Raw genomic sequence first — 25,138 nt, forward strand, 5'->3', positions numbered from 1 at the left:
TGTTCTCTTTAAGGTATTTTCACATTTAACAATTCTGATACAAACACCTATGCCTTAGGTCCTTCCCTAGATATTTTGATTTAATGGATCTGGCTGTGGCTTGGAAATAGAGTTTTCAAAGCTCCCCAGGTGATTTTAATGCGCAGCTAAAGCTGTTAACCATGCTTTAGCTTTTAATGAGGATAGCAATGGCCTCTAGGTTTTGCTGCTGCTTTGTATTTTTGTCAGTTCTCTGCTTCAGTAGCATTAAAAATTAGAATTATAGCCCTGGCCAGTTTGGCTCAATGGTTGGAGTGTCTGCCTGGGGATTGAAGGGTCGAGGGTTCGATTCTAGTCAAAGGCACTTAACCTCCATTGCAGGCTCAATCCCCAGCCCTGGTTGGGGCAGGTTGGAGGCAACCAGTGTGTCTCTCTCACATCGATGCTTCTGTCTCTCTGCCTCTCCCCTTCCCTTCCATTCTCTCTAAAACAATCAGTGGGGAAAAATATCCTCGGGTGAGGATTAACATCTACAACAAAATAAGCATTATTGAACATGGGTAGAAATATTCTGGAAGGGTGGACATGAGAAAATCCTACAGTGTTGATGAGCCCTGTAAGAACAGGGTCAGCATCAACCTTTGCACCACTGTATCTGCAGCCTGGCAGGTAGCAGATGTTCAATAGTGTTTCAGAAATGAATAAATAAATTAGAATGTTATAGGAATATGGAAACATTTAAAAAAATTATTTAGGCTTGTCCATATTTACTGAATTTTAAAGTAATAAACATATATATTTAGAAGAAAGATAGTAAGCATCCTTAAAATATAAAATGAAATCTCAGTGTAGAATTAATACCCAGCCTAAGGTTTGTATGTTGATGTCCTGTGGACAGGTGGGCCCAAGGGCTCATGAAGAGAGGCTTCACGCTTTGAGTCACAGACTGAGAGGGGCCAATGCCAAGCTTCATAGTATATGCCCTGTCATGACCTCTCCTATTACCTAGCATTTATTGAGCCCTTACCATGTAGTAGTGTGTGCTAGCCATTGCTGGGCATATGAACTTGCATTACTTTATAATATATATGCCTCTCGATTCACTTAATTCAGGATTGTTGAAGTACTTTCATAGAGACATTGTGTCTTTACAGTATGCCTGTGACGCATATGTAATTCTGCTTTTACAGATGGGGGGTCTGAGGCTCAAGGAGGTGAAGTTTTTCATCAGGTTTCAGAAGTGAAAGGATCCTCTATACACTGTTGTCAGTTCTATTTCGAGTGCCCAACAAAGTATATGGCGCATAGTAGATGCTCAACAAACGCTGACGAATGAATGTATGAATGAATGAATAAATAAAGGCATGCAAGATTGAATGCATGAGTGAGAGAGAGAGCTGAGACTCAAACTCAGATTGACTCCAAGTCCAGTGGCCATGATACAGCATTCTCGGTGCAGAAAGGAGGAATCCCAGACCAGAATAGAGGAAAAAATATCTATAGAAAGAAGAGAGTAAGGAAGGGATGAATTGTAGTGAAAAGCTCAGAGATTTGGGGAGGAATTAATTTGGGTGCACCAAATATGTATGACTAGCTGTGTGATCACGAGCACTTCAGTAAACCTCTCTGAGCCTTGATTTCCTCATGTGTAATGTGGGGCCAATAAATACTACCTACCTCCTAAGAGTGTTGCATAGATTGAAGGCAATAATATACGTAAACATATTTTGTAAACTCTGAAGAGCTCTATAAATGCTAGTTATTTTATTATCACTGTTACTTTGGGTTTGGTGCATGAAAGGGTCCCTGGAGATGACCACATTTCAGTGTCTCATTTTACCTCTTTAAACACAAGCCACAACTGGTCTTCTTATTTTGGAAACAACCCAGCCTGTATTCAGTGAGTACTTAAAAATTAAGAGATTATGGAATGAGGATTCTACTTAAATCCCTGGCACAAAGTAACATCATTTTTAAAGGTTGAATAAGATCCTTTGTCCTATTCAAAGTTGGCAGTGTTTATTACTCTCCTGCAATGAAATGCAAGTAGTGTGAAACTGAAAACTGCTTGTGAAATTTCAAAACATATTTGTTTACTCATGAGCATTAACCACGCTTGTATTTATAACAAACAATGATTAATCCTGATGATTGAAGTTTAAATAGCACCTTAATGAGTGATCATATTTTGTTTTATTTCCTGTTTTTATCATTTGGTAGTTTTTACCCCAGGGAAGAAATAAATCTGCTTAGAAGATGGGATGGCAGAGAGGGAAGGAATCGTGGGAAGAGCCCAGGCTCTTCTGGCTTGAAGTCAAAGACTTGGATTCAAGCCTCACTAAATCGCTTGCTGTCTGTATGGCTTTGAGAAAATCATTTAACTGCTCTGAGCTGCAGTTGGTTCATCTAAAGAAAAGATGGGGCTATTAATACATAAATAAAATGTCATTGTGGGGATTAAAGGAAATATATACCTGCATTTAATTTTAAACTATTAGGAATGTTAATAATGCTATTAGTCAAGGCAATTTCCACTAAAGCTATTGCAAACAATAACTCAAGACACAAGACGTAGAGGCTACTCAAAATAGCATTACCTTATTTCTCCCCCATCCCCCCTTTTTTTCCTATAGGTAGTTCTTCATTTGCCAGCAAGCCCACCACACCAACTGGATTGGGTGGGGGATTTCCACCTCTCAGCTCACCTCAGAAAGCTTCTCCCCAACCTATGGGTGGAGGGTGGCAGCAGGGAAGTGGCTACAACTGGCAGCAGACACAGTCTAAGCCACAGCCTAGCATGCCGCACTCCTCTCCCCAGAACCGGCCCAACTACAACGTGAGCTTCTCAGCCATGCCTGGGGGCCAGAGTGAGCGTGGGAAAGGACCGACGAATTTGGGTAAGGATGATGATATGTGGCCGTGTGTCATGCTACCTGTGCGTGGGTACGTCTGCAGCAGCAGTCAGAAAACAGTTCCAATGGTTTCTGAGGCAATTTTGTAGCTTTAGAGACACAAGACTGCTGCCTCCAATTCTGTGCCTAGAGTACCTGGGTTTACCACGCTCCTAACGCTTACGTCATTCGTTGGCTCACTTGTCTGTTTCTCACCACACTGAGTCCAGATGGAGGGCAGGGACTGTGTGTATTTTTGCCCTGTTATTATTAGCACATAACATAGCTCTTGGCACACCACAGGCACTAAATGAATATTGAATGGATAAGTGGAGGGATGCATGGATCTTGACGATGTCATTCCTTTGAAAGGGGGGGTAGAAGAGAAAGGTTGGGAACCTTTTCAAATACTCTGTTCACATTTGCCCTTGGGTCCTGATTAGAGTGTATCTGTCTTAGACATAGAGCCTTTCTTATGCTCTGTTTGGTGGATGCTTCTGAGACCATTGGGTTTCCTGTGATGGTTTTCTTCTCAGAGGCAAGAAAGTTAAAAGAACACAAAATGGGCCAACAGCTAAGGCTGGAGGATACTCTGGATGGGATTCTTTTTTATTTTTATTTTTTGAATGGGATTCTTGATGAGTAAAACATACTTTGCATGGCAGGAATGGTTAAATTTCAGTTTGTTGAAAGGCCTGGTATGATACATTTTGCATTCCGGTTGATGTGATCATACCAAAGAATTAAATGCATAGGAACGTGATGAGGAAACAGGCCTTTCCCTCCTATGGACTCCACAGAGAGAAATTCTTCTACTTTTCCTAGTAGCAGTAATTAACATTTATTGAGTACCTACTTACTTTATGTCAGGTGCCATTCTAAATAGTTTTCATGTATTATTTCATATAAGAATCAAAACTTACCCCATGTTGTAGATGAGAAATTTGTGAGAAAGGTCAATAAAGCAATTTCCTAAATTCATACAGGCGATCTGGGTCCAGACAGCCTGCTCTTAACTGCCACACCCTACAGCCATGATTTCAGTGCCTTCTCATAATACTAACAGGATAGGGATTCTTTTGTTGGGAAGATGTAGCATCATGTCTGTTCTTTGGTGAGCAGTGGATATTCTTTGGACATTTCCACCAGTCTTGTGACTCCCTTTCCGTTTTTAAATTGAGTAGATGTGGGGTGAGTGTCTTCCATCAGCAAATATTTATGGAGCATCTTCAGTGTAGAAAACACTGATAGAGCAGAGAACAGGACAGACATAATCCCTAGTCTCAGTGTGTACATGTGTGATGTGTGTACAGAGTGCCTTTCAGTACAGAGATGGCACAGGGGTTTCAATTCAGACACCAACTTTGGTTGATGGGCACTGATGGCATGGACTGCTGTGTTTTGGTTCTGTTTTAATTTAATAAACATTTAAATAGCCAAGTACTCTTTTAAGCACTTTAAATGTTAACATTCGTTCTCACACAACCCTGTGAGGTAAGTAGTACCAATGAGGAGATTTAAGGCATGGAGATAAGTCACATGCCCCAAGGTGACATTGCTAATAAGCAGCAGAGCTGGAATTCAGACCCCAGGGAGCCTATCTCCAGAGTCTCTGTTCTTCACCGCCATGCTAGGCTGCCTCTCCAAACAGACTGAGAAAGACTGAGGCCACAACCAGACTTGGAGAAAAAGACCACTATGATGGACCAAAACTGTCAGCTGGGTGTAGGAAGGAAAGCGGTGGCACGCATAGATTTCAAGTACCAAAACCCAGACTTAGTTCCATTATTGATACTAACTAATTGTATGACTGGGGCACGGGGTAGGGGAGAGTCATTAGTACCCTCATATATAAATAGATGGTACAGTGGAAACAGAATTATGGAATTGGATTTAGTCTAATGACCTAGCCTCACGTCCTAGCTTGCCAGGGACATGGTATATGATTCTGGACAAATCTCTTAAGTTCTCTAGACTTCACTTTCCTCATCTATAAAATGGGCATGACGGTTTTATACTCTACCCACGGTAAATGTGAGGATTAAGGGGATTCATGCATGTGAAAGCACCTTGAGGACTCTAAGTGTTAGGAGACAATGGTATGGTATTATATTTAAGAGTAAAAACACTAATGATTTTTTTAAAAATTATATTGCAGAAGGGAAACAAAAAGCAGCTGACTTTGAAGACTTACTTTCTAGTCAAGGTTTCAATGCACACAAAGACAAAAAGGGGCCTCGAACAATAGCTGAGATGAGAAAGGAAGAAATGGCTAAGGAAATGGATCCTGAAAAATTAAAGGTGAGTGAGTCCCTGACTCAGTGTATCCTGTATGACAAGGTCATGGGTGTGGAGCCATCGCATTCCTAGTCCCTGGCCCCCTTAGTGCTTTCCTCTACTTTTAACCAGAGCAGTTCCGCTTTTATCTGTTTTTGATTCTGGTAGTCTAGGTAAAATTTGAGTTGGGGAAAAGGAATATTTCTCCATTTTTTTAAGGTGTGCAAACCAGCTACTCTAACGCCTTTATTTCACAGATGAGAAAACAGATGATAGTTCATAGATGAGGATGTTGTGTGGCAGGTGGACCCAGGTTAATCTGGAAACAAAAGAGTGGTTATGTAGATGAATTGTGTAAGGGTGTGGAAGAGTTTGTAAATATCAAGAGAGTAGGACTGCTCTTCATAGAGGGAGAGGTCCAATTCCTATGTGACAAAATGCTAAATATGCTGCCACTGAAACCAACTGGAGGATGAGGGTCTAATCTGTTACTACAAATGACTAGCACAGCCAGTCAATGATTTTGAAAAAATGTAACACATATCTAGACAGATTTGAACATTTGTTGAAGATGTATAGGCTCTCGGATACTTTTTTGAGTACAGTAGAAAATCCTTTGTTTGTATTTGCTTTTCACTTCAGTTAACATCACAGGAGCTTTAGAGTCCTTCCAAAAATTTTGTGTTCCATCTTGATTACTTTTGTTCATTAGGCAAACTCTGACAGTTTTCTGTAAAAGAAAGTGATGTATGTCTTTTAAACCATACTTGGTTATTTCGTTGGTACAGGGCATTTAGTCATTTGGGAGAGTAGCCATCATTGACCTTGACTAAACCCTTCATTTGACGTTAAATATGCACTGAGCTCCTGTCATGCGCTCAGTACTGATGCATCGTTACGAACCCACTAACTTAATCACCCCATTTGTTCAAAATGTGAAGATCCAAACTATGAATAGTTTGAATGAGTGACTAAATGGATGAATTCATTTGACAAATCTTTTCAAGCTCTGTTCTGTGCCAGGAGAGTTATTTGGTTTCTGAGATACAGTGTTGTATACGAAACAGAACCTTTCCTCAAACAGCTCTGCCTCCTGGCAGGGACAGTGGACACACAGACAGTTACAATCAAGTGTGGCACATACTATGATAGAACCATGTTCTAGGGAGTATCCCAGAGAAATTCCTTTTTTCAAGGGGTATTTCTTTTGCATCTGTGTGCCAGATACTATACTAGACAGAATCAGATAGCAAAGACCAAAATAGACGTAGTGTGTGTCCCCATGGAGCGTATAATTTAGAACTGAATAATTAACTCTGGGGTAGGGCAGAGAGGAAGGAACTCAGGCTCTCTAAGGGGAACAGTATGAAATTCCTGAGCAGGCTTTTGAAGGATGATGAAGAGTTAACGAAAAAGAGAAGGCAGGAAGTGGAGGTGGAAACGCGTTCCAGGTAGAGGAAACATCTTGGAGAATGCAGGGAGCCTCAGGTACTTGGATGTTGCCAGAGCAGGAGGGCCTCCTAGAGTCCCAATAAAGACCTTCTGAATTTCTTAATTCCCCTGCATTTACAGATTCTGGAATGGATTGAAGGCAAAGAGAGAAACATCAGAGCACTTCTCTCCACAATGCACACTGTGCTGTGGGCTGGGGAGACCAAGTGGAAGCCAGTTGGCATGGCAGACCTGGTAACGCCCGAGCAGGTGAAGAAGGTGTACAGGCGGGCTGTGCTGGTGGTGCATCCAGACAAGGTGAGCATAACCTACCCTGTTGTATTGCCTGTTTGGCCCTCATTTCATTGGTTTATAAACGTGTGTTAAAACAGCATACTTTCAATTTACTGGTTACTAGGCCATTTATATGATAAAATGAAGTCCATGGGCTATAATCAGGTATTTAAACAAACAGTTATACTTTATAAAGTGGATGGAAAAAAAATAAAACTATTACAAGTAACGGAAAGGGGCTTTCCTTAGAGAGGTATAAGATTCACCAGTGAATCATTTTTAGGGTCTCCAAGAACTTAGCTATTTTTTGAAATGGGAAAATGGGAGTTTAGAAATGCAGTCAATTGGAGATAGGCTGTCATAAACCTTTGTCATTTCATAGGTAATTCTGGAAAATTTCTGGAGAATAGAGAAGAATCTTTTGCTGCCCAATAAGTTCTGTGCTATCTACACATTGACTGATTACTACTACCATATGTGAATTTCCAGGGGGAGGGCATTCTGGGGAGGTCATAGTAATTAGGGTCACATAGATTGGGCTGTAAGAAGAGAAATGGCTTAATAGAAAAACATTTCAATAACATAGAGCCCACATATTAGCAGTGAAAATTTAATATAAATAAAATTTTGGTCTGTGGTACCTAATATGTGTTTTGTTTTTTCTATAGGCTACTGGACAACCCTATGAACAATATGCAAAGATGATTTTCATGGAGCTCAATGATGCCTGGTCTGAATTTGAAAATCAAGGCCAAAAGCCCTTGTATTAATTTATGAGCTTTGCCACCTCTGCTGCAGACCTGTGCTAATGCTTAGTGTATGTCACGATTCTGAGGCTTTCAAAGATGAACCAAGAACTCCAGTAACGTGTATCCAGTACTAAACTGTTAAATGACTCATGAATTACTTCCTGGATGTTTGTTTTCTCAAGTCCCCACCATAAAAGGTCCAAAGCAGGAGAGGACCTTTTAGTCAGATGACTGTGCTGAGTTACAACATTCCAGCCTGCCCTTTGAGGAGCCTACTCAGCATATTGAGGGGAAATGGAAAACAGGCCACCAAAAGCATCACACCCATCTCATTGTCTGGAAATAGGATTAATGAGCAAACGTTACAACAATAGGATTACATGGTGGATTTTAACTAATGGTTTTTAGATTTTCTTGGAAAGATATAATTTGAGCAATTGCTTTAAACTCCAGGAATACAACGACCCAGTATTTTTTTTTAATGGAAATTTATTATCATCTTTAGCATAACACTATACTTCTTTTGGTTAAGAGGACTAACAGATGCAAGTGAACTTGAATTGTGGGAAGTGATTATACTACAATCCAGTGATGAACACCAACTCTTCCTGAATAACCTAAAAACTAGTGAAAATGCTGGTTAAAGAAAATAGGGACTCTGAGGATGTAAAAATTTTTATTCCTGGTCAGAAAGTTGGGCTGCTACCTTCCTTTCCCTTTAGAAGACTGGTTGCCTAATGAAAAAAGTCTTAATACCATAACAACAACTCAACTGATTTGAAAGAAACTTCTAATTTTGCCATAAGGCTTAATGCTCTTCCTTCTACTTAGCTGAGAAAATGTTCTTAGCTTGTTGTAAAACAGTTTGGCACATTCACAAGTTACCAGGACCAATATCTAGTGTGGACTGAGTGTCCTCTAGGTTTGTGAGTGGTTGTGGTGAAAGGATAGAAGACAGCACTGAACACTAGTAGCCAGGCAGGTGCAGTTGCAGTGAGAGAGCTGTGCTGACCTTCAGACCCAGGCAGATGGCTTGTCAGGATTTCCAGTTTCCTCTCCCCACCTGGTGAAAGCGGACCCCTTGGATTATCAGTGGGGTTTATTGTTTTAAAAGTTGTTTGGGATCCACAGGAACAACATTCATACAGGGACATCTGTGAAAGCAAAGCAAGAATGAACCTTTGCAGACTTCAAACTGGTTGGATTTCAGTTCAGTGTTTTGGCTGTTTGTGATTTTGAGGGGTAAGCAGTTGTTATCCTGTGACTGTACTAGATCTCTTTGGTGTGCACAGATGCAGTGTGCATAGTATACATATGCAAAGCAGATGGGCAAAAAGATTTCCATGCTAATTTTAAAAGGTTTCATGCTCAATATTGTGAAAAGCTTTCAAAAATTGTTTTTCAAAGACAATCATTTTTTTTTGTTTTTATTTTAATTTTGTTGTGGCAAACTGTACCAGAAAAGCAGCATGTCAAAATGCTTTATGTTCCAAATTAGAAAAAAGAAAAAAATGCGTCATGTTCTATGTAGATCTCCCCTCCCCTCCCCTCCCCTCCCCTCCCCTCCCCTCCCCTCCCCTCCCCTCCCCTCCCCTCCCCTCCCCTCCCTTCCTTCCTTCCTTCCTTCCTTCCTTCCTTCCTTCCTTCCTTCCTTCCTTCCTTCCTTCCTTCCTTCCTCCCTCCCTCCCTCCCCTCCCTCCCCTTCCTCCCCCCCTCCCCTCCCTCCCCTCCCTCCCCTCCCTCCCCTCCCTCCCCTCCTTCCTTCCCTCCTTCCTCCCCTCCTTCCTTCCCTCCTTCCCTCCTTCCTTCCCTCCTTCCTTCCTTCCTTCCTTCCTTCCTTCCTTCCTTCCTTCCTTCCTTCCTTCCTTCCTTCCTTCCTTCCTCTTTCTTTCCCTCCCTCCCTCCCTCCCTCCCTCCCTCCCTCCCTCCCTCCCTCCCTCCCTCCCTCCCTCCCTCCCTCCTCTTTCCTTTCTTTCTTTCTTTCTTTCTTTCTTTCTTTCTTTCTTTCTTTCTTTCTTTCTTTCTTTCTTTCTTTCTTTCTTTCTTTCTTGCTTTCTTTCTTTCTTTCTTTCTTTCTTTCTTCTTTCTTCTTTTTTGGTAAAGGGTTTGTTTTTTATTTTACTTTTTACTGACAATGTGAAACTCGCAAAAAATGTTCCTGTTAAATATACAGCTGTAAACTGTTCAAGGTAACCATAACAAACTAGGTGTTATTTATTAACGTATTATAAAATAATGTTTGATTCAGTATGTGCTTGTCTTATTTAAAATTGGAATGTGAGACATGTTGCTGTGACTTGTTCTTTTTCTCATTCACATTTGTAGATATTGTGTGAACTACAGTATATAATGATAATAATTAAAAGGATATTATGTGAATGCCACATTTTGAAATGATAAAACTATATTAGCTTTGTATCATGTTTGGATAATTCATCAATGTTCACAGTTTAAAACATTATTAAACATTACATAATTAGCAATGAGAAAGAATTTTACCTAACTTAATTTTGGGTTCTCCCATCTCTTTTCTGAATGCATTATAACTTTGGGCCCCTATTTATCTTAAAACCCTTAACATATGCAGACCAACAGGTTTTTGCATTCCTTTTAAATATCTGGTTGTGACAGAGCTTCTTATTGATCAAATTCACCATTTCATTCGTATTTATTGTAATATATTTTTGTTTTGTAAATATGTTACACACAACAAAATGTGATTGGTCTAAAATATTTGTAATGTATATTAAAAGGCTTAAAAATATTTGTAGAAATCTGTTATTTTTGTAGGAATATAATGACCAGCTTGAATTACACCTTCTGACATGATTTGCATTTTTAAAAAGTTATGGGGAAAGAATATGAAAAGCATATAACACATTTGTACCAAAAGGTAACCTGACAGGATTCCTAGATTTATACTCTAACCACCCCCACTGCCACCTTTGCCCCTATAGGCACACACAGTTTGATCATGCTACATAAATACTGTTTCAAAAAGAATCGGCATAGAAATCCTGGTCTCCTAGCTAGAACTTGTATACTGAGGCAGAGGGATTGATCCTGGGAGTTTTAATAAGTGTACCTTCCATCTATGAGGAGACATGGAAGGGTCCAGAAATGTAAACTAAACAAACAGGTAATTAAACGTGTTGAGACTATAATATGCTCAGTGTAGAGTTTTAAAAAAGTAAACAGAGCAGGAATCTGAAAGGTGGTGGTGGTAAGAATTTGTACTTACCAGGTAGCCATGGAAACCTGGGTTCCCACGAACCCCTTTATCTTTCAGTTTCGTTGAAAATTAAGAAAAAGCAGTCTAAGAGGGGCAGTAATATATTATGGTTAGAATGAGGGGGTAAGTGGCCCCCAACCCAGTCTCCTCCAAAGAGCTGTGTGAAGCAAGCAAGTCCTACACCCTGGAAAGGCCAGATGGTTTTTGTTTTTGTTTTTAAATATCTCTTTATTGATTTCAGAGAGAGGAAAGGAGAGGGAGAGAGATAGAAACATAAATGATGAGAGAGTCATTGTTCGAGCCCGCAACCCAGGCATGTGCCCTGACCAGGAATCGAACCCGGGTCGCCTGGATCCTAGGTCGAGGCTCAACCGCTGAGCCACGCTCGGCCAGGAAAGGCTGGATGATTTTTAAGCTCTTCTGCATATTGTCCCAACAAGACAAAACTTTACTTTCCCTTGAGGAAAGTGAGTACAGAATGGCCCTCTGAGGAGGGCTCAGGAGCTAGGAGATGGGATCACGGTGCAAGGTCGGGGTTACTCTGAGAAAGTGGGTTTGCCAGGATGGCCCAGGGTATGGATCCAGAGGCTGGAGCCAAGCTCTGCCAGATGGGGGCGGGGCTCTGCGAGAGGGGGCGGAGTTACGCCCGGGTGGGGGCGGGGTTACGGACAAGTTGGGGCGGGGCTCTGCGTGGCGGGGGCGGGCTCGGGACTCACGGTACCGCCCCTGCCCGGACCTGGGCGGGGACTGGGGCAGGAAACCGGAAGCAGCCGCGGCCCCAGCTCGGGAGACATGGCGGGCATTAAAGGTACATCCGCGGCGCCGGCTCGCAGGTCCTGCGGCGGGGTCGCGCCTCCGTCCCGGCTAAGCTTGGTGCTGCGGCCCCAGCGCGTGGGCGGGGAGCCGCCTCCCCCAGACTCGCCGCGCTTCCCGCCCCTCCGGCCGGGAATGCCCGCGCCCGCTCCCTGCGCTTCTTGGGTTGCTGGTGGAGGGGTGTCTGGGGGACCTCCGCCCTTTTATTCGCGAGGCCGCTCGCCTTCACGCCCTCCTGGCGCTCCCGGACCCTCCGGGCGGCGCCCTGGGGGAGCGGCGCCTGCCTGGGAGACCCGGGCCGCCCCCGGCCCCGGAGCAGCCCCTCCCCGGCTCCCCGGCTCCCCGGCTCCCCGAGTCCCACCCTTCCCCCTCCCGTCCCCCGCGGGGGTTTTAACGGGGTTCCCACTTCCTGACTTGTCCTCCCTGACGCGCCTTCTCTCCTCTCCTGCCGCTCCGCAGTTTCCCATTTCTTCCAGAAGAGCCATTGTCTCCAGTGTTCTCGGCTTTGGGACGCTTCATCCTCTGGCTCCTGGGCGATTTCTTTCCAGTTAGGCAGAGTTGACCGCGCGCAGGTGTCATGGAAAGCGCCCAGAAATGTTGAGTTTCTCGTAATTGTGGAGAGCAAATTATCTCTGCTTTCATCTTAGGACCGATGAGAAGGTGGTGTCTGTGCAGCATGTGTTTCTGAATGGTGCAGCTGATAAAACGGGGGTGCGGTTGATAAGGGGGTACCGAGAACACCGCTTCCCTTATCTGTGTGCCTTCAGAGGAAGGGGGGGTGCCAGCGCCGGGAGACGTTATTGGAAGGCTTCCTGTTGTTTGGGGAGGAAAGCATTAGGTTTATAATCTTTTGAATGAGAGCATAACTTGTTTCTTTGCTGCAGTTCCTGTTTTGACATTTGTACCCGAAGATCTCGCCACTTGCCATAAGCTTGTATACAGTGTGTTTGCACGGATGGGTATGTTCACTATGAAAGTTAGCCGAGTGCGTGAGCTGTTAGCAGCAGACACATTTTATTATTTCTGGGTGATATATATTCAACATCGGTTTAGTAAACATGACTGACTTGGGCAGTGTCCCTTGGGTAAGACAGCCATTTGGAGCCAGTGCCGAAGACCTAGGACAAGTAGTTTCTCAGTATTGCTCTGTGTTCAGTCATGCCCAGAAACTATCAAATAATGATGTTTATGTGTGAATGTGTTAGAAATTGTGAAGGAAGCTAGGTTATGAAATGGAAAAGGATTCAGGGAAGGAAGCATTTTGCAGGTAATTCAACTTTTGAGGGATTACTGTATGCCTGAGACTTGGGATAAAAAGATAAGTGGGAAGTTATTGTTGGGTGACAGACTTGGAAATAGTTACTATTTAGCTGGCTAAGGTGTGCTGAGATGCAGTGGGAGCACAAAGATGGTGTTAGGGGGTTGAATCATGTTTCTCAAATAGATATGTTCTAACTCCCCACAACCTGTTGATGTGACATCATCTGGAAATAGGGTCTTTGCAGATGCAGTCAAGTTAAGATAACACTGGATTAGATTGGGCCCTAACCCAATGACTGGTGTTCTTACAAGAACAGGGAAATTTGGACATGGAGACATACAGGTATACCATATGGAGACACCATATGAAGATGGAAGCAGCAAGTAGAGTGGGGCAGCTGCAAGCCAAGGAGCACCAAAGATTGCCTGCAACCACCAGAAGTTCAGAAGAGGCAGAGAAGGGTTCTTTCCTTAGAACATTCAGAGAGAGCATGGCCTTGCCTACACCGTGAAGCCTCCAGAACTATGAGAAAATAAATTCCTATTGTTCTAAGCCACCCAGTTGGGACATTGTTAATAGCAGCTGGAGTAACTAATACAGGTGGGATCCCTTAACCCTGCTCCAGGGACGAGGAGAACCATTTCTACAGAAGAGGCAGCCCTTGAATTAAAGCTAAAAGGGTCAATAAGGCTTCACCCGGCAAAGGATGGGGTGCAGACAGAGTTTATTCCAAGTGGAGAGAACAGCATGTGACATAGGGCAGGGGGCATGAAAGAGCACACCTGTTCTTTCCAGGAGCTTAGTGGGAGAGTGGTAAGGTCAGTCAGGGGTCAGACCACGTTGAGCCTCAAGTGCCAGAATAATTTGTAGGCTGTGAAAGCAACTGTGAAGGGGTGACACCAACTTTATGTATTGGAGAGATCACTGTCTGCTGTGTGGAGGATGGACTGGAAGAGATGACTAGAGGCAGATACGAGATGACAAGGACCTGTGCTAGCGCAGGAGCAGAGGCTTCGAGAGAAGAGGGCTGCTATAAACTGGGTGGCTTAAACAAAACTTCATTTGTTAGTTCTGGAGATTGTGAGGTCCAAAATCAAGGTGCCAGCAGATTTGATGTCTGTTGAGGGCCTGCATCTGGTTTATTTACAGCCATCTTCTTGCTGTATCCTCATGTGGTGGAAGAGGTGAGGGAGCTCTCTGGAGTCTCTTATAAGGGCACTAATCCCATTCATGAGGTTTAATGCCCTCATGGCCTACTCACTTCCCAAAGCCTCACCTCCCAACACTGTCACGCTAGGCATTAGGATTTAACATGAATTTTGAGGGGTCGGGGTGGGGATAAAGTACAAGCTTTCAGCCTGTAGCAGTGAGGTCTGGGAGATTGAGTCCCCTTGACTTGCTGTTTTCCTAGAGGGCAGAGTGCAATGATGGTGTTGGTATTTCAAGATAGACCCTTCAAAGGGAGAGTGTGTGTTTGGGAGAAGGGGGTGGGGATGTTTCAGTTTTTCACATGTTGAATTTGAGGTCCTTGCTGGCTACTCAGGTGGACAAGTCAAGATTAGAGTTGGAGGTGCAGCTTTTGTGTGGCTAGGCCCTTGTGGTGCCAGGGAGCTTTGGGTTGAATGCAACATCTCAGCAAGAGTATAGAGTGAAGGGAGATGAAGTTGGAATCCTGGTCAGCTCCAACTTGCAGAGATGTAGAGGATACAATTCCTGAAGAAGAAAAAAAAAGACTAGAAAGAATCAACCAGAGACACACAGTTGTGAATTTTGAGAGATGAGTGTCACAGACCAGAAAGAAGTGTGTGGCTCCTGGCCTTGAAAGCCGTCCTGGAGGAGGGAGCAGTACAGATGGTCAGGCCCGGGGGGAACAAAGCCAGCTAGGAAGAGATTGTCTGTAATGAAACAATACATGAAAACTTACTTTTGTACATTTTTCTTTAAAAGTGACATCTACTAAATGGAAAAATATATAAAATTAACTGTCTTTCCTTGTTCCCTAGTACCTGCATACTTCCAGATGTATTTTAAAGACACTTGCATCTTCCTATAGAACATTACCTCCAAATCTCTTAATGTAACAGGAAGCAATGAGAATGCTAATTAGTTTAATCAGTGACTAATTTTGAGTGTTATGTATTTTTTTGGAAGGAAATTTGATTAATATAGTGTCCTATGCTTCTGATTTATACCTTTATCAAAGAACTTTGCTAAAATGAGCAGATACCTACATCAATCAACATTTACTTGCTGAGTTCCTCCTTTTGCCAAGCACTTTACATAGATTATCTCATTTAATTACCATACGCTGCCTAATAAGGTGGCGCCATTAGTACTATTTTACAGGTGAGAAATCAGATTTAAAGAGGTTCGACTTCTACCCAAGGTCACATAACCAGTTGGTGGCAGAGAAGATTTGAACCCATGTTGGTGACTCAGAGCTCAAATTTTTTAACAAGTCAGCAGCATAAGGACACAGATATGTTCCTTTCCCCTCAGAGATTAGTGTCCTACAGATGCCAGAAATAAATATTTTATTCAGTAGTTGAGAATCATTTTCTGTGAAGACATGAAGGCAGTCTGCAAACACTTAAGGTACTAAGGTTTGGGAGGCAAAAATGATCTAAGTATATATATTACAGAGAAGCAGTCTTGTATATAATTTAAGGAAAGAAGGTTTTCAACATTTAGAAACTATCGGAATGAAATGACTTGCCTCAGGTGGTAGTGAGTTTCATTTCACTGGAGTTATACAGATTGGCTGGCTGACCTCTTCTGACAAATATAGAGGGAATTCATACATTAGATAGAGGTTGGGTACTGGAAATTCTTGAGAGTTTTCTCCATTAATAATTTAAAAGTGGTGGACATAGGTAGGCAATGATATTGTAGTCAGATGTAACATCTGACTACCTCTACAACTAATGAAATAAGTCAGTTGCTACATTTACTTAAATTTGGGACCTTTTACTTTTTTATTTAAGCTTTTTAATTGAGATATAATTCACATACCACAAAATCAACTTTTTTTAAATGGTAAATTCTGTGGGTTTTAGTGTATCCACAAGGTGTACAACCAACCCTACTATCTAATTCCAAAACATTTCATCACCCCCAAGAGAAACTCTACACCCATTAGTAGTCACTCCCTGTTCCTCCCCTCCTCCCCAGGCCCTGGTAACCACTGATCTGGAACCTATAATTCTTGGTTTTTTTCACAGCTCTTGTGTTACTATCCTTCAGTGGGGCTGTTGGACTGACTTTTCTTATGCTGGGATGTGCCTTAGAGGATTATGGGTAAGTTATTTCAAAAAAACTGTTCTTTTTGTGTCTGTCACTATTGTGTGTGTGTGTGTGATGAGTGTTAGGGAATTTGGTCAGTGTAACACCAACCTCTAACCAGTGAGTTAGTGAAGCCCAAATTATGAACCCAGTCCTGTCATAGGTCAGCTGTACTTGTGCAGAGAAAAGCTCTTTTAAAAATTTATATATTCACCTGGCCGGCGTGGCTCAGCGGTTGAGCATCGACCTATGATCCAGAAGATCGCAGTTCGATTCCCCGTCAGGGCACATGCTTGGGTTGCAGGCTCGGTCCCCAGCTGGGGACGTGCAGAAGGCAGCCGATCAATGACTTTCTCATCATTGATGTTTCTCTCTCTCTCTTCCTCTCTCTCTCTGAAATCAATAAAAATATTTTTTAAAACGTTTTGGTATATTAATTTAATAAGCATTTATTGAATAACTACTCTGGATCAACTGGGGATACAAGAATGAAGAGACATATTCCTGTCCTCAAGGAATATGAGAGAGAGGTAAACAATCTGGTTAGTAAGAAGACAGCTGCAGTGAAGATATGTGAAAAGTACAGTGAGAGCTTCAAGAAAGTACATCAGAGTGTCAGAGTTTCCCTGGGAGAGTCAGGGAGGGCTGCATAGAAGCTGTCTTTAAGATCAGACTTGGTGGATAAATTAGAGTTTATCAGGCTGATTCAGGGGAGGGTATTTCAGGCAGAGGGAACATTCAACAAATTTCTTTATTCACAGCTCTTGGTTGAGAGCTTACTGTTTGCCAGATGCTGTTATGGGAACTGGGGATTAAGAAATAAGAAAAGAGTCCTGCTCTCTTGGAGTCTATTTCAGTGGGGGAGACAGACAATAACAGATTTCAAAATGTATATGCTATCAGAAGTAGAAGTGTTAGGAAGAGCGAAGGGTAAAGGGCATAGGGGCTCAGGGGATGGTGGTCATCGTGTTGAAATGGTAGACCACTGGGGATGGGGCAATCTGATAACCATGAGATGTGGGGGGGGAGGGAGGCTGAGTGTTTAAGGAACAGAAAGAAGGCTGGTGTGGCTACAGATTAAGTGAATGTAGGGAGGATGGCACAAAATGAATAAAATTAGTTGACCAGATTATGTAAGACTTTGTAGGTCAGGGCAAGGAATCTGGGTTTTATTCTAAGCCATTGAAAGCTTTCTAACAATGCAAGCACTCAAAAAATCTTTATTAGCATATGCAAAGCACTGTACTATGTTCTATAGGGAAAGCAAAGATGTCTAAGTTAAGCTGCTGTTCTTAAAGAAATTACAGCTCAGTAATAACAAAACAAAGATTCTAGATTAAAATTGTGCAATTTCTTAGCACAATATTAGTTATCTATAATTAATGACTAGTAATTTTTAATTATTACATCTTATCTGTTCCTGATAGGAATCATCTTAAGTGCTAACATTGACAATTGAATAAATAATATGGGGGCCTAGACATTTAAAATAATATTAAAATAATAGTAACTTTGAAACAGTAAAATGTCTTAATTTTAACTTTTCTTTTTGCATTTCTTCTCGGTCCAACCAACAGTGTTTACTGGCCCTTGTTCGTTCTGATATTTCACGCCATCTCTCCCATTCCCTATTTCATTGCCAAAAGAGCAACATATGACTCTGATGCAACAAGCAGTGCCTGTCGGGAACTGGCATATTTTTTCACTACTGGAATTGTTGTTTCTGCCTTTGGATTTCCTGTTATTCTTGCTCGTGTGGCTGTGGTGAGTTTTGTTCTGTATTGTTTTGCCCGGTTGTCACTGAGTTTCCTTCAAAGGCCTGTTTCTGGAACCACAATTTTATTTTCGTTGCTTAGACTTAAAATTCAAAGCCAGGCTTATTTTTAGTTAATCTATTCCACGTTTTAGATCTACCTATCAATACCTTGGCCATGTTTTCAGAATGCTTTCTTAGTTTTTCTTACAACTTTTAACTAGACCAAGTGATTTCTTGCTTTTTCTACTTCAAGGTATTTTCTGGAATTGTGCATAAGTCCTTGCCTTTTATCTTAGGGCAATCTACAAAAACTACAATAGCAGTACTTTTCTAGTTTCAAAATGAACATCTAACTGAGTCTCAATCACCCAGTTTCAATGTGTGTGGAGCTGGGGTTTCCCCCAAACCTTCAAAGAGCAATTTTTCAACACCAACTGGGTGCCCAACAATTCAATTCAATTCTGACACTACCCAGAGATAGCATCATATCCCACATGTTAAGGATTTAGTCCCATAAAACTGCCCTCTGTTTCAGTTGTCAATAAAAAGTCTAGGTTGGCACTTGTCCTTCTGACTGACTGGCTTTAGATCAGAGGTCCCCACAGCCCTCATCTTGGATATGATTGATTTGTTCATAAAACTCAGGAAACCCATTTACTCACTGTGTTACTAGTTTATTATAAAAGGAACAAACAGCTCAATGGGAGAGATGCATAGGGGAGCTTCCATGTCCTGAAGGCATCACTCTGCCCAAGTTACCAAATTGCCAACCCTGAAGCTGTCCCAGTCCCTTCATTTTGGGGTTTTATGGAGGCTTCATTACATAGGCATGATCAATCAAATCATTGGCCATTAGTTATTGATTCAGTCTTCAGCCCCTCTCCCTTCCCCAAAGGTCAGGGAAGGGTGGGACTAAAAGTTTTGACCCTCTAAGCACATGGTTGGCCTCTCTGGCAACCAGCCCCCATCCTTAGGTGCTTTACAAAAGTCACTTTATTAACATAAAAATCACCTTTATCACCGTTATCACTTAGGAAATTCCAAGTGTTTTAAGAGTTCTGTGCCAGAAAGGAGAGGAAGATCAAATATATATTATTATATTCATAGTATCACATCATATCAATTTCTTTACCTTCAATAGGACCATGTACACAATTCTCAAGTCAATGCAGTAGGCATATGTTAAGGGGCAATTGTATAGCTATTAGAAAATACAAAGAAAAAAACATTGTGGGTATATTTATTCCATTTTTTGACATTAACTCTTTCATACTCTGATTTGAGTCCTCCAATTACATACTGTTACGATTCCATGAAATTTATTGGGGCATTAAATGTTAGATATGTACAAGTCTTACTTACTCATTTAGTAAATATTTCTGTAATACCTGCTGTTTGTAAGATACCAGGAATAAGAGCTAGATGCTGTGTTCCCAAAGAGCACAGAAACTAGCCTGATGGGTAAGCGTATAATATACTGCGTGATAATTAAAACAGTATCAGAATGCCTTGGGAACACTGAGAGAAATTCTAACTGGCATTTGATGTGGTTTTTGATAAATACGGTTTTGATTAAAATAGGGAAGGCTATTAAATGGAATGGCACCCAAGTGCGAAAATGTAATTAATATGTGGAATAAAGAGCAGTAGTCCAATATGATGGAGCAAAAAGGAGTGATTGAGATCAAGGTTAGAAAGGTTGGTGAAGCCTGATTGGGAAGGATCTTGAATACATTGCCAATTTGAACTCTATCTAGAACCTAAATAGTAGAGAAGCATTGATAGTGTTTGAATGCAAAGTTGTCATGACTTTATTCTTTTTATACCTCAGACTAAGTACTTCTAAATTTTGCTCTAAAGATTTATATTTTTACCTTTCATTACTGCATTCTATTTTATGAAGCAACTTTCATGAATGTTTTCTTTTGGTTAAATTAAAACAAAAAATGCCCACTAGAGGGTACTCTCATCCCCAGCAGTACCTCTGTAAAATCATCTGCCACGCTGGAAAGCTGTTTTCATTTGCATGCAGATTATTTTTTAAAATCTTTTCTTGCTGAGAAAAGAAACAACTTCGTAACTGTCCAATTCCCATTTTCATGAAAGGAGGCAATTTGTACAGAACTTTCAGTACCCAGTGTTGCAGTTGAACCCTTTATAATCTGCTGCGTGCATTTTACTTAAGGCCATCATTGTCTACTGAAAACAAGTAGAGAAATATGTCTAATGGGGAAAATGTTACAGATGATACTAGACTTAATTAACAAGCACCACAAAGTAATTAGACTAATTACCAAATAATTCACTGTCTCCTGCCTGTTATTTTAAGCCTTTTAGCAGTTTTATATAATATTTCATTGGATGTTTCTAATGCAGAAAATAACAGATTTGCAAAGAATATAATATGATGAAAGTAAAGATTTAACCCTTTTTTCTTGTGTTTCAGATCAAATGGGGAGCCTGTGGCCTTGTGCTGGCAGGCAATGCAGTCATTTTCCTTACAATTCAAGGTTTTTTCCTAGTATTTGGAAGAGGAGATGATTTTAGCTGGGAGCAGTGGTAGCACTATGTTCTGATGAAGTGCATTTAATTTCTTAAAATTCATACTATATGTATGTGTGTGCACATGTGGCCTTTTGCTATGAAATTCAATATGCTGGGGGGTTTTATACTTTTATATCATGTTCACTTTAAGGAGGACTGCATGAGAAAGAGATTTGTTTTACTACCAGCAAATAGACCACTCCACTTACTCAAGTTGAATTATGTTATTTAGCTGTTCATGTATTCATGGTGCTCTCAGAAAATACATTAACATGGTTTTGTAGCCAGCTGCTCGCGTATGCAATGCATCTACACCTTTTGCCTGGGGATGTGCTTGAATAGGAGCAGGTCTCAGTTCTGCTCAGGATTTCTAAGATACACTTGTGGCGCAGAGGGACAGGTGGCACACTCTTTGTGTGGTAGACCCTCTCTTCTCAAAGTGTGGTCCGTAGACCAAGAGCACTGGCATCTCCTAGGCACTTATTACAAATGCAGAACCTGAGGGCTCACCCCAGACCCTGTGCATTTTGATGAGATCCCAAGTGAATCGGATGAGAAGCACTGCCATAGAGGACTCAGCATCACATGCAGCTTCCTTTTCTTCCCTGCGCTGAACCCTTAACCTCCCTGGGTGTTACCTGCTCACTTGTGAAAATTGTTTCACCTGCCCCGTGCTGAGGCCCAGCCTAGTTCAGACTCTCTGGGGTACTTGTGAAATGCCCGCAGCTGTGATGCAAAGGCCGTTCCTTACATTTATGAAGTGTTCTCAGTAGGAACAGCTAACTATGCCTTTGTACTGTCTGAAAGGCAGTGGCTGTTTTCACCGTGCTGGGAACAGAATAACCCCAGAGCCTGGCTGGGCTGAGTGGAGGGAGGCCAGGAACCAGTCCCTGCTTTAGCAGGATGAGGAAGGATAGATAGGTCATTCTGTTTAGTTTCCCTCTGTAAGCGGACACTTCTGCCCACCCCTTCGCTGTGCCGCTCCCCCTCCCCCAAGCGCACAGTCCAGCAGTTCCGATTTGCCCTTGCTTCCTCATGACCTGGTGCCTCCTTTCTATAGAGACATGGAACCAAGTAAGCAAGCAGGCAGAGGGTGAGCTGCTTAATTTTACTTACATATTGATGTACTTATTATCTTCTGTGTCATGTAGGACTTTTTATATATGTAATAACACTTTAGGCCACTTTTAAATGAATCATTAGGAATACATGTCATGCTGGATCCTATAATCACAGTTTTTCTAGCTCGACTTTATGTTCAAGACCTTTTGAGAAAGGGAAATACGGGAATTAGAACCACTTGATCAGAATAGTATAAACCGTGATTTTAGAGTATTGTTAATGTCTGATAACTGACGAACATTCAAAACACTGACCCTTTAAGTTTGTAATCGGAGTAATTAGCATACCCCCTCATATTGGGGAATCATACTGGGACCAGGAGAAGATAAAAGTGATACCTAAAAGGACAGTATGCAAAGTTATATTTTGACCTTGTGCATGAGTTTATGTTTTCAGTGTTCTGTGTACATATAGACTTGTTGAAGTTACTATTTCCAATATTTATATTAGAATAATTATATATACACTTTATAATTTTAACCACCATTTTTAATAGCACTTGTACTTATTGTATTGTAATAAATTTCACTTTAAACACAAAAGTTTAATTTAAAAGTTTTTTTTCTGATATAGAATTACTTAAAAGATAACAAAAAAGTGAGAATTTCTTGGTGTTCTGAAATGGGCAGCTTCAAGTGATAATCTGTCCTGCAATAAATAATAGCAATAAGATTTAAGATTCCATTTTGAATGTCTAGTTGGCTTATAATAGCTTTTCTTTTCCTAAGATGGAAATAGTGTTTAATTTATGCTACCTTTTGCAAGAATGTCTTTGTTGCTTAACACACATTTCAAATAACCCAGGTAGCCTTAATGTGTAGCATTAAAGCATTGCTCCTTGATTGTATTTTCAGAATGATATAAAGTACTTGCCTATAGAATATTTGTACCTGTTCCCTAATAATGTAATGGTTTGTCGAAGTAGTAGATTATTGGATTTGCTATATTTCTGAAAACAGACGTTTATTTTGGAGTGCCTATGTATCATTGAAGTAATAAATGTCAATGGTAAGTTTTGCTATATATGAATGTACAATACAACAACTTTACGACACAAACATTGGACATTTTTTTGCTTATAAATGGGTTTTTTTTTGTAGGTTTTTTTTTTTTTTTTTTGTATATACCATAGAATATATTTTGGAGATTCTAAGCACATTGATTACATTCTAAAACAGATTACACATCAAGAATTGTCTATAAATAAATAATCTTGTAAAAAGATTCTCCATCACATTCTGAACATCTGGCTTACAGGTATATTTTGGAACACTCTTCCCAAAGAAACAATACTGTGCATTGGTGATTGAGTTCCCAGGCCAACCCTTTGGTGTCAGACTAAACCCTAATGTAGCTGACCTTGGTACCTGCCTGAGATTTGGGTCTTGGAAATAAGGGAGTGTGAACAGTTTGGAGGGAGGAAAGTATAAATTTCCATCTCTTTTCCTAAGAACAAGGTCTGCCTTCAGTTTTTGCAACCCTTTCCACCCCCCTCATGCCGTTAGGGCCCAGGTACACCCCTGTGAGGTTTGCTGGCCATCTCTCTGGATCGGGGTCCTCCTTGCCTGCCCCACTTACTGGGGTTCTTCATATTCCAAAATCACCCCCCTTCCTACTACCAGTCAGTTTTCTTAGTACAGCTGATACCATGTGGTGACAAGAAGAAAATCTCTTCAAACGCCTTCCCAGAAAGAATGAATGACTTGGGATCATCTTCCCCACATCTAAAACATCAGTACCTTCATGGTACAACGCCACACAGTGCTGCAGCTGCATTTTTACAAGGTCACACCTTGGAACCCAACGACTCACAGAAAATGGCAGTGTTTCAAAGTCAAGTGGAAAAAGCATTCCAACAGTTGATAGAAGGATGATAATGTTTTGGAGACAAGGGCGCCCTGTCACATCTCATCCCTTCCTCAGGGTGAGTTCTCAGCCGGTCCTACTTTCTGTAGTTGTTTCTTTTCCCCCACTTAGGAACCCACAGATTATTTTTATTGATCTTAGAGATAGGAAGGAAGGGGGAGAGAGAGAAACATCGAAGTGAGAGAGAAACCGACCAGCTTCCTCCTGCACAGACCCTGACAGGGAATTGCACACCTACCTGGGTATGTTCCCTGACCAGGAATTGAGCCGCCACCCTTCAGTGCATGGGATGACACTCGAACCAACTGAGCCACACTGGCCAGGGCCCCTCAGTTTTTTCTTACCATCTCATCAGGATATTTTTACCTCTGAGGTATCTTCTTCATGAAGACTCTTCCAGAGTATAGATAAAATGCTTCATTACATGAATAACATTCCTTATGCTCTCAGGGGAATGCTTAGATGTCACAGAAATGTGCTTTTTCAAAGTTCACAAAATTTAGATTTTGCACCATAATTTAACCAAAATATTTATGAGGATGCTAGCATTTTCCAAGCATTGTAATTAGTTCACAACTGGGAAATACTATTTTGGTAGATGAATATAAGTTGTGTAATTAAATTTTCTTTTTGCCATTCTGCCTCATGAAGTACCTTATTTGCAAAATTTCCGGTATCTAATAGCTCCTGACTTACAGTCTGCGTTTAAGTGACAGGAGGAGAGCAGTGACACGTGTGACCCAGACGTGATGTGAAAGACCCCAAGACTGCTGCAGAATGCATTACATATGGATGATGAGGATGATTACTTTTTAAGTAAAACTTGTCATTTATACTTTAACAAAGACTTTTATGTACGTTTTTAAACTAAAATGTATTTTACTTTGGAATACATTGTATTTAGAAAGGAGACCAGCAGATTTACTTTCCTAGTGTTTTTGTTTGGATAATCTTAATGTGAATTTGACTCATTTTGAGCCCCTATTTACTGTAGCTGAAGTGAAGCCGTCCAGGAACGTGTGCTGACTGGAAGGAATCCAGCCCCAGTGACAGCTTTGCTGTGCCTAACACTCCCAGGGTAGAGGTGGATGTGGGGGGCTTGGTTAATCAAGAGTTTGCTGTATTGGAAAAGGGAAAAAACACTTAGAAATAGTTCTGTACATGCCCTGAAGAGTTTTTGCGCACTATAGAGAAGAAAGCACTGATATAAAATACTAAAGAAATAACGTGTCCTTATGCACAAAATATTTGTGGAACAGCTGATGTCTTACAGGTGGATTTAGGCAGCTAGATTAGGAAGAAACTGAGTGAGATATTTTTTGTGTTGCCCAACTAAGTGTAAAGTTAAACTTTTTTTAAAAAAAATACATCTTTATTGATTTCAGAGAGAGGAAAGGAGAGGGAGAGAGATAGAAACATCAGTGATGAGAGAGTCATTGATCGAGCCCACAACCCGGGCATGTGCCCTGACCTGGAATCAAACCCTGATCGCCTGGGTCCTAGGTCGATACAACCGCTGAGCCATGCCTGGCCGGGCTAAAGTTAAATTTTGATAGAAATTTGATAATACCAAGTAAAGAAAATGCCCATAAGAAAAAAGTTCCAAAAGAAACGTCTCTTGTCCAAGGGCTTGTACATACG

The 25,138-nt window shown here is 41.3% G+C and overlaps 2 protein-coding genes across 7 annotated transcripts in view; both read left to right on the forward strand.

The window, feature by feature from the left end:
- DNAJC6 (DnaJ heat shock protein family (Hsp40) member C6) overlaps positions 1 to 9,119 on the forward strand; it is a 109,895-nt gene extending 100,776 nt beyond the window's left edge. For all 3 annotated transcript variants that reach the window (XM_081144045.1, XM_081144046.1, XM_081144047.1), the window contains exons 16-19: positions 2,613 to 2,876; positions 5,029 to 5,171; positions 6,720 to 6,896; positions 7,541 to 9,119. In XM_081144045.1, the coding sequence (XP_081000171.1) occupies positions 2,613 to 2,876; positions 5,029 to 5,171; positions 6,720 to 6,896; positions 7,541 to 7,642 (686 nt within the window). In that variant the 3' untranslated portion in view covers positions 7,643 to 9,119. The remainder of the gene's footprint in view (positions 1 to 2,612; positions 2,877 to 5,028; positions 5,172 to 6,719; positions 6,897 to 7,540) is intronic.
- Positions 9,120 to 11,591: 2,472 nt separating this feature from the next.
- On the forward strand, positions 11,592 to 24,851 carry LEPROT (leptin receptor overlapping transcript). Of its 4 annotated transcripts, none has more exons than XR_013999408.1 (5): positions 11,592 to 11,661; positions 16,149 to 16,224; positions 17,787 to 17,973; positions 20,412 to 23,555; positions 23,645 to 24,851. XR_013999408.1 is itself a non-coding variant. In XM_081145340.1 (4 exons), exons 1-4 carry the CDS (start codon positions 11,646 to 11,648, stop codon positions 20,526 to 20,528), a joined length of 396 nt encoding a protein of 131 aa, XP_081001466.1. In that variant the 5' UTR covers positions 11,592 to 11,645; the 3' UTR covers positions 20,529 to 24,851. The 4 variants fall into 4 exon arrangements, 1 of the variants encoding a protein (XP_081001466.1); XR_013999409.1 differs by having other exon boundaries at positions 24,182 to 24,851; XR_013999410.1 differs by having other exon boundaries at positions 24,208 to 24,851.
- Positions 24,852 to 25,138: the final 287 nt, after the last annotated feature.

Source organism: Miniopterus schreibersii, assembly GCF_964146895.1.
Source record: "Miniopterus schreibersii genome assembly, chromosome: 8".
NCBI lineage: Eukaryota > Metazoa > Chordata > Mammalia > Chiroptera > Miniopteridae > Miniopterus > Miniopterus schreibersii.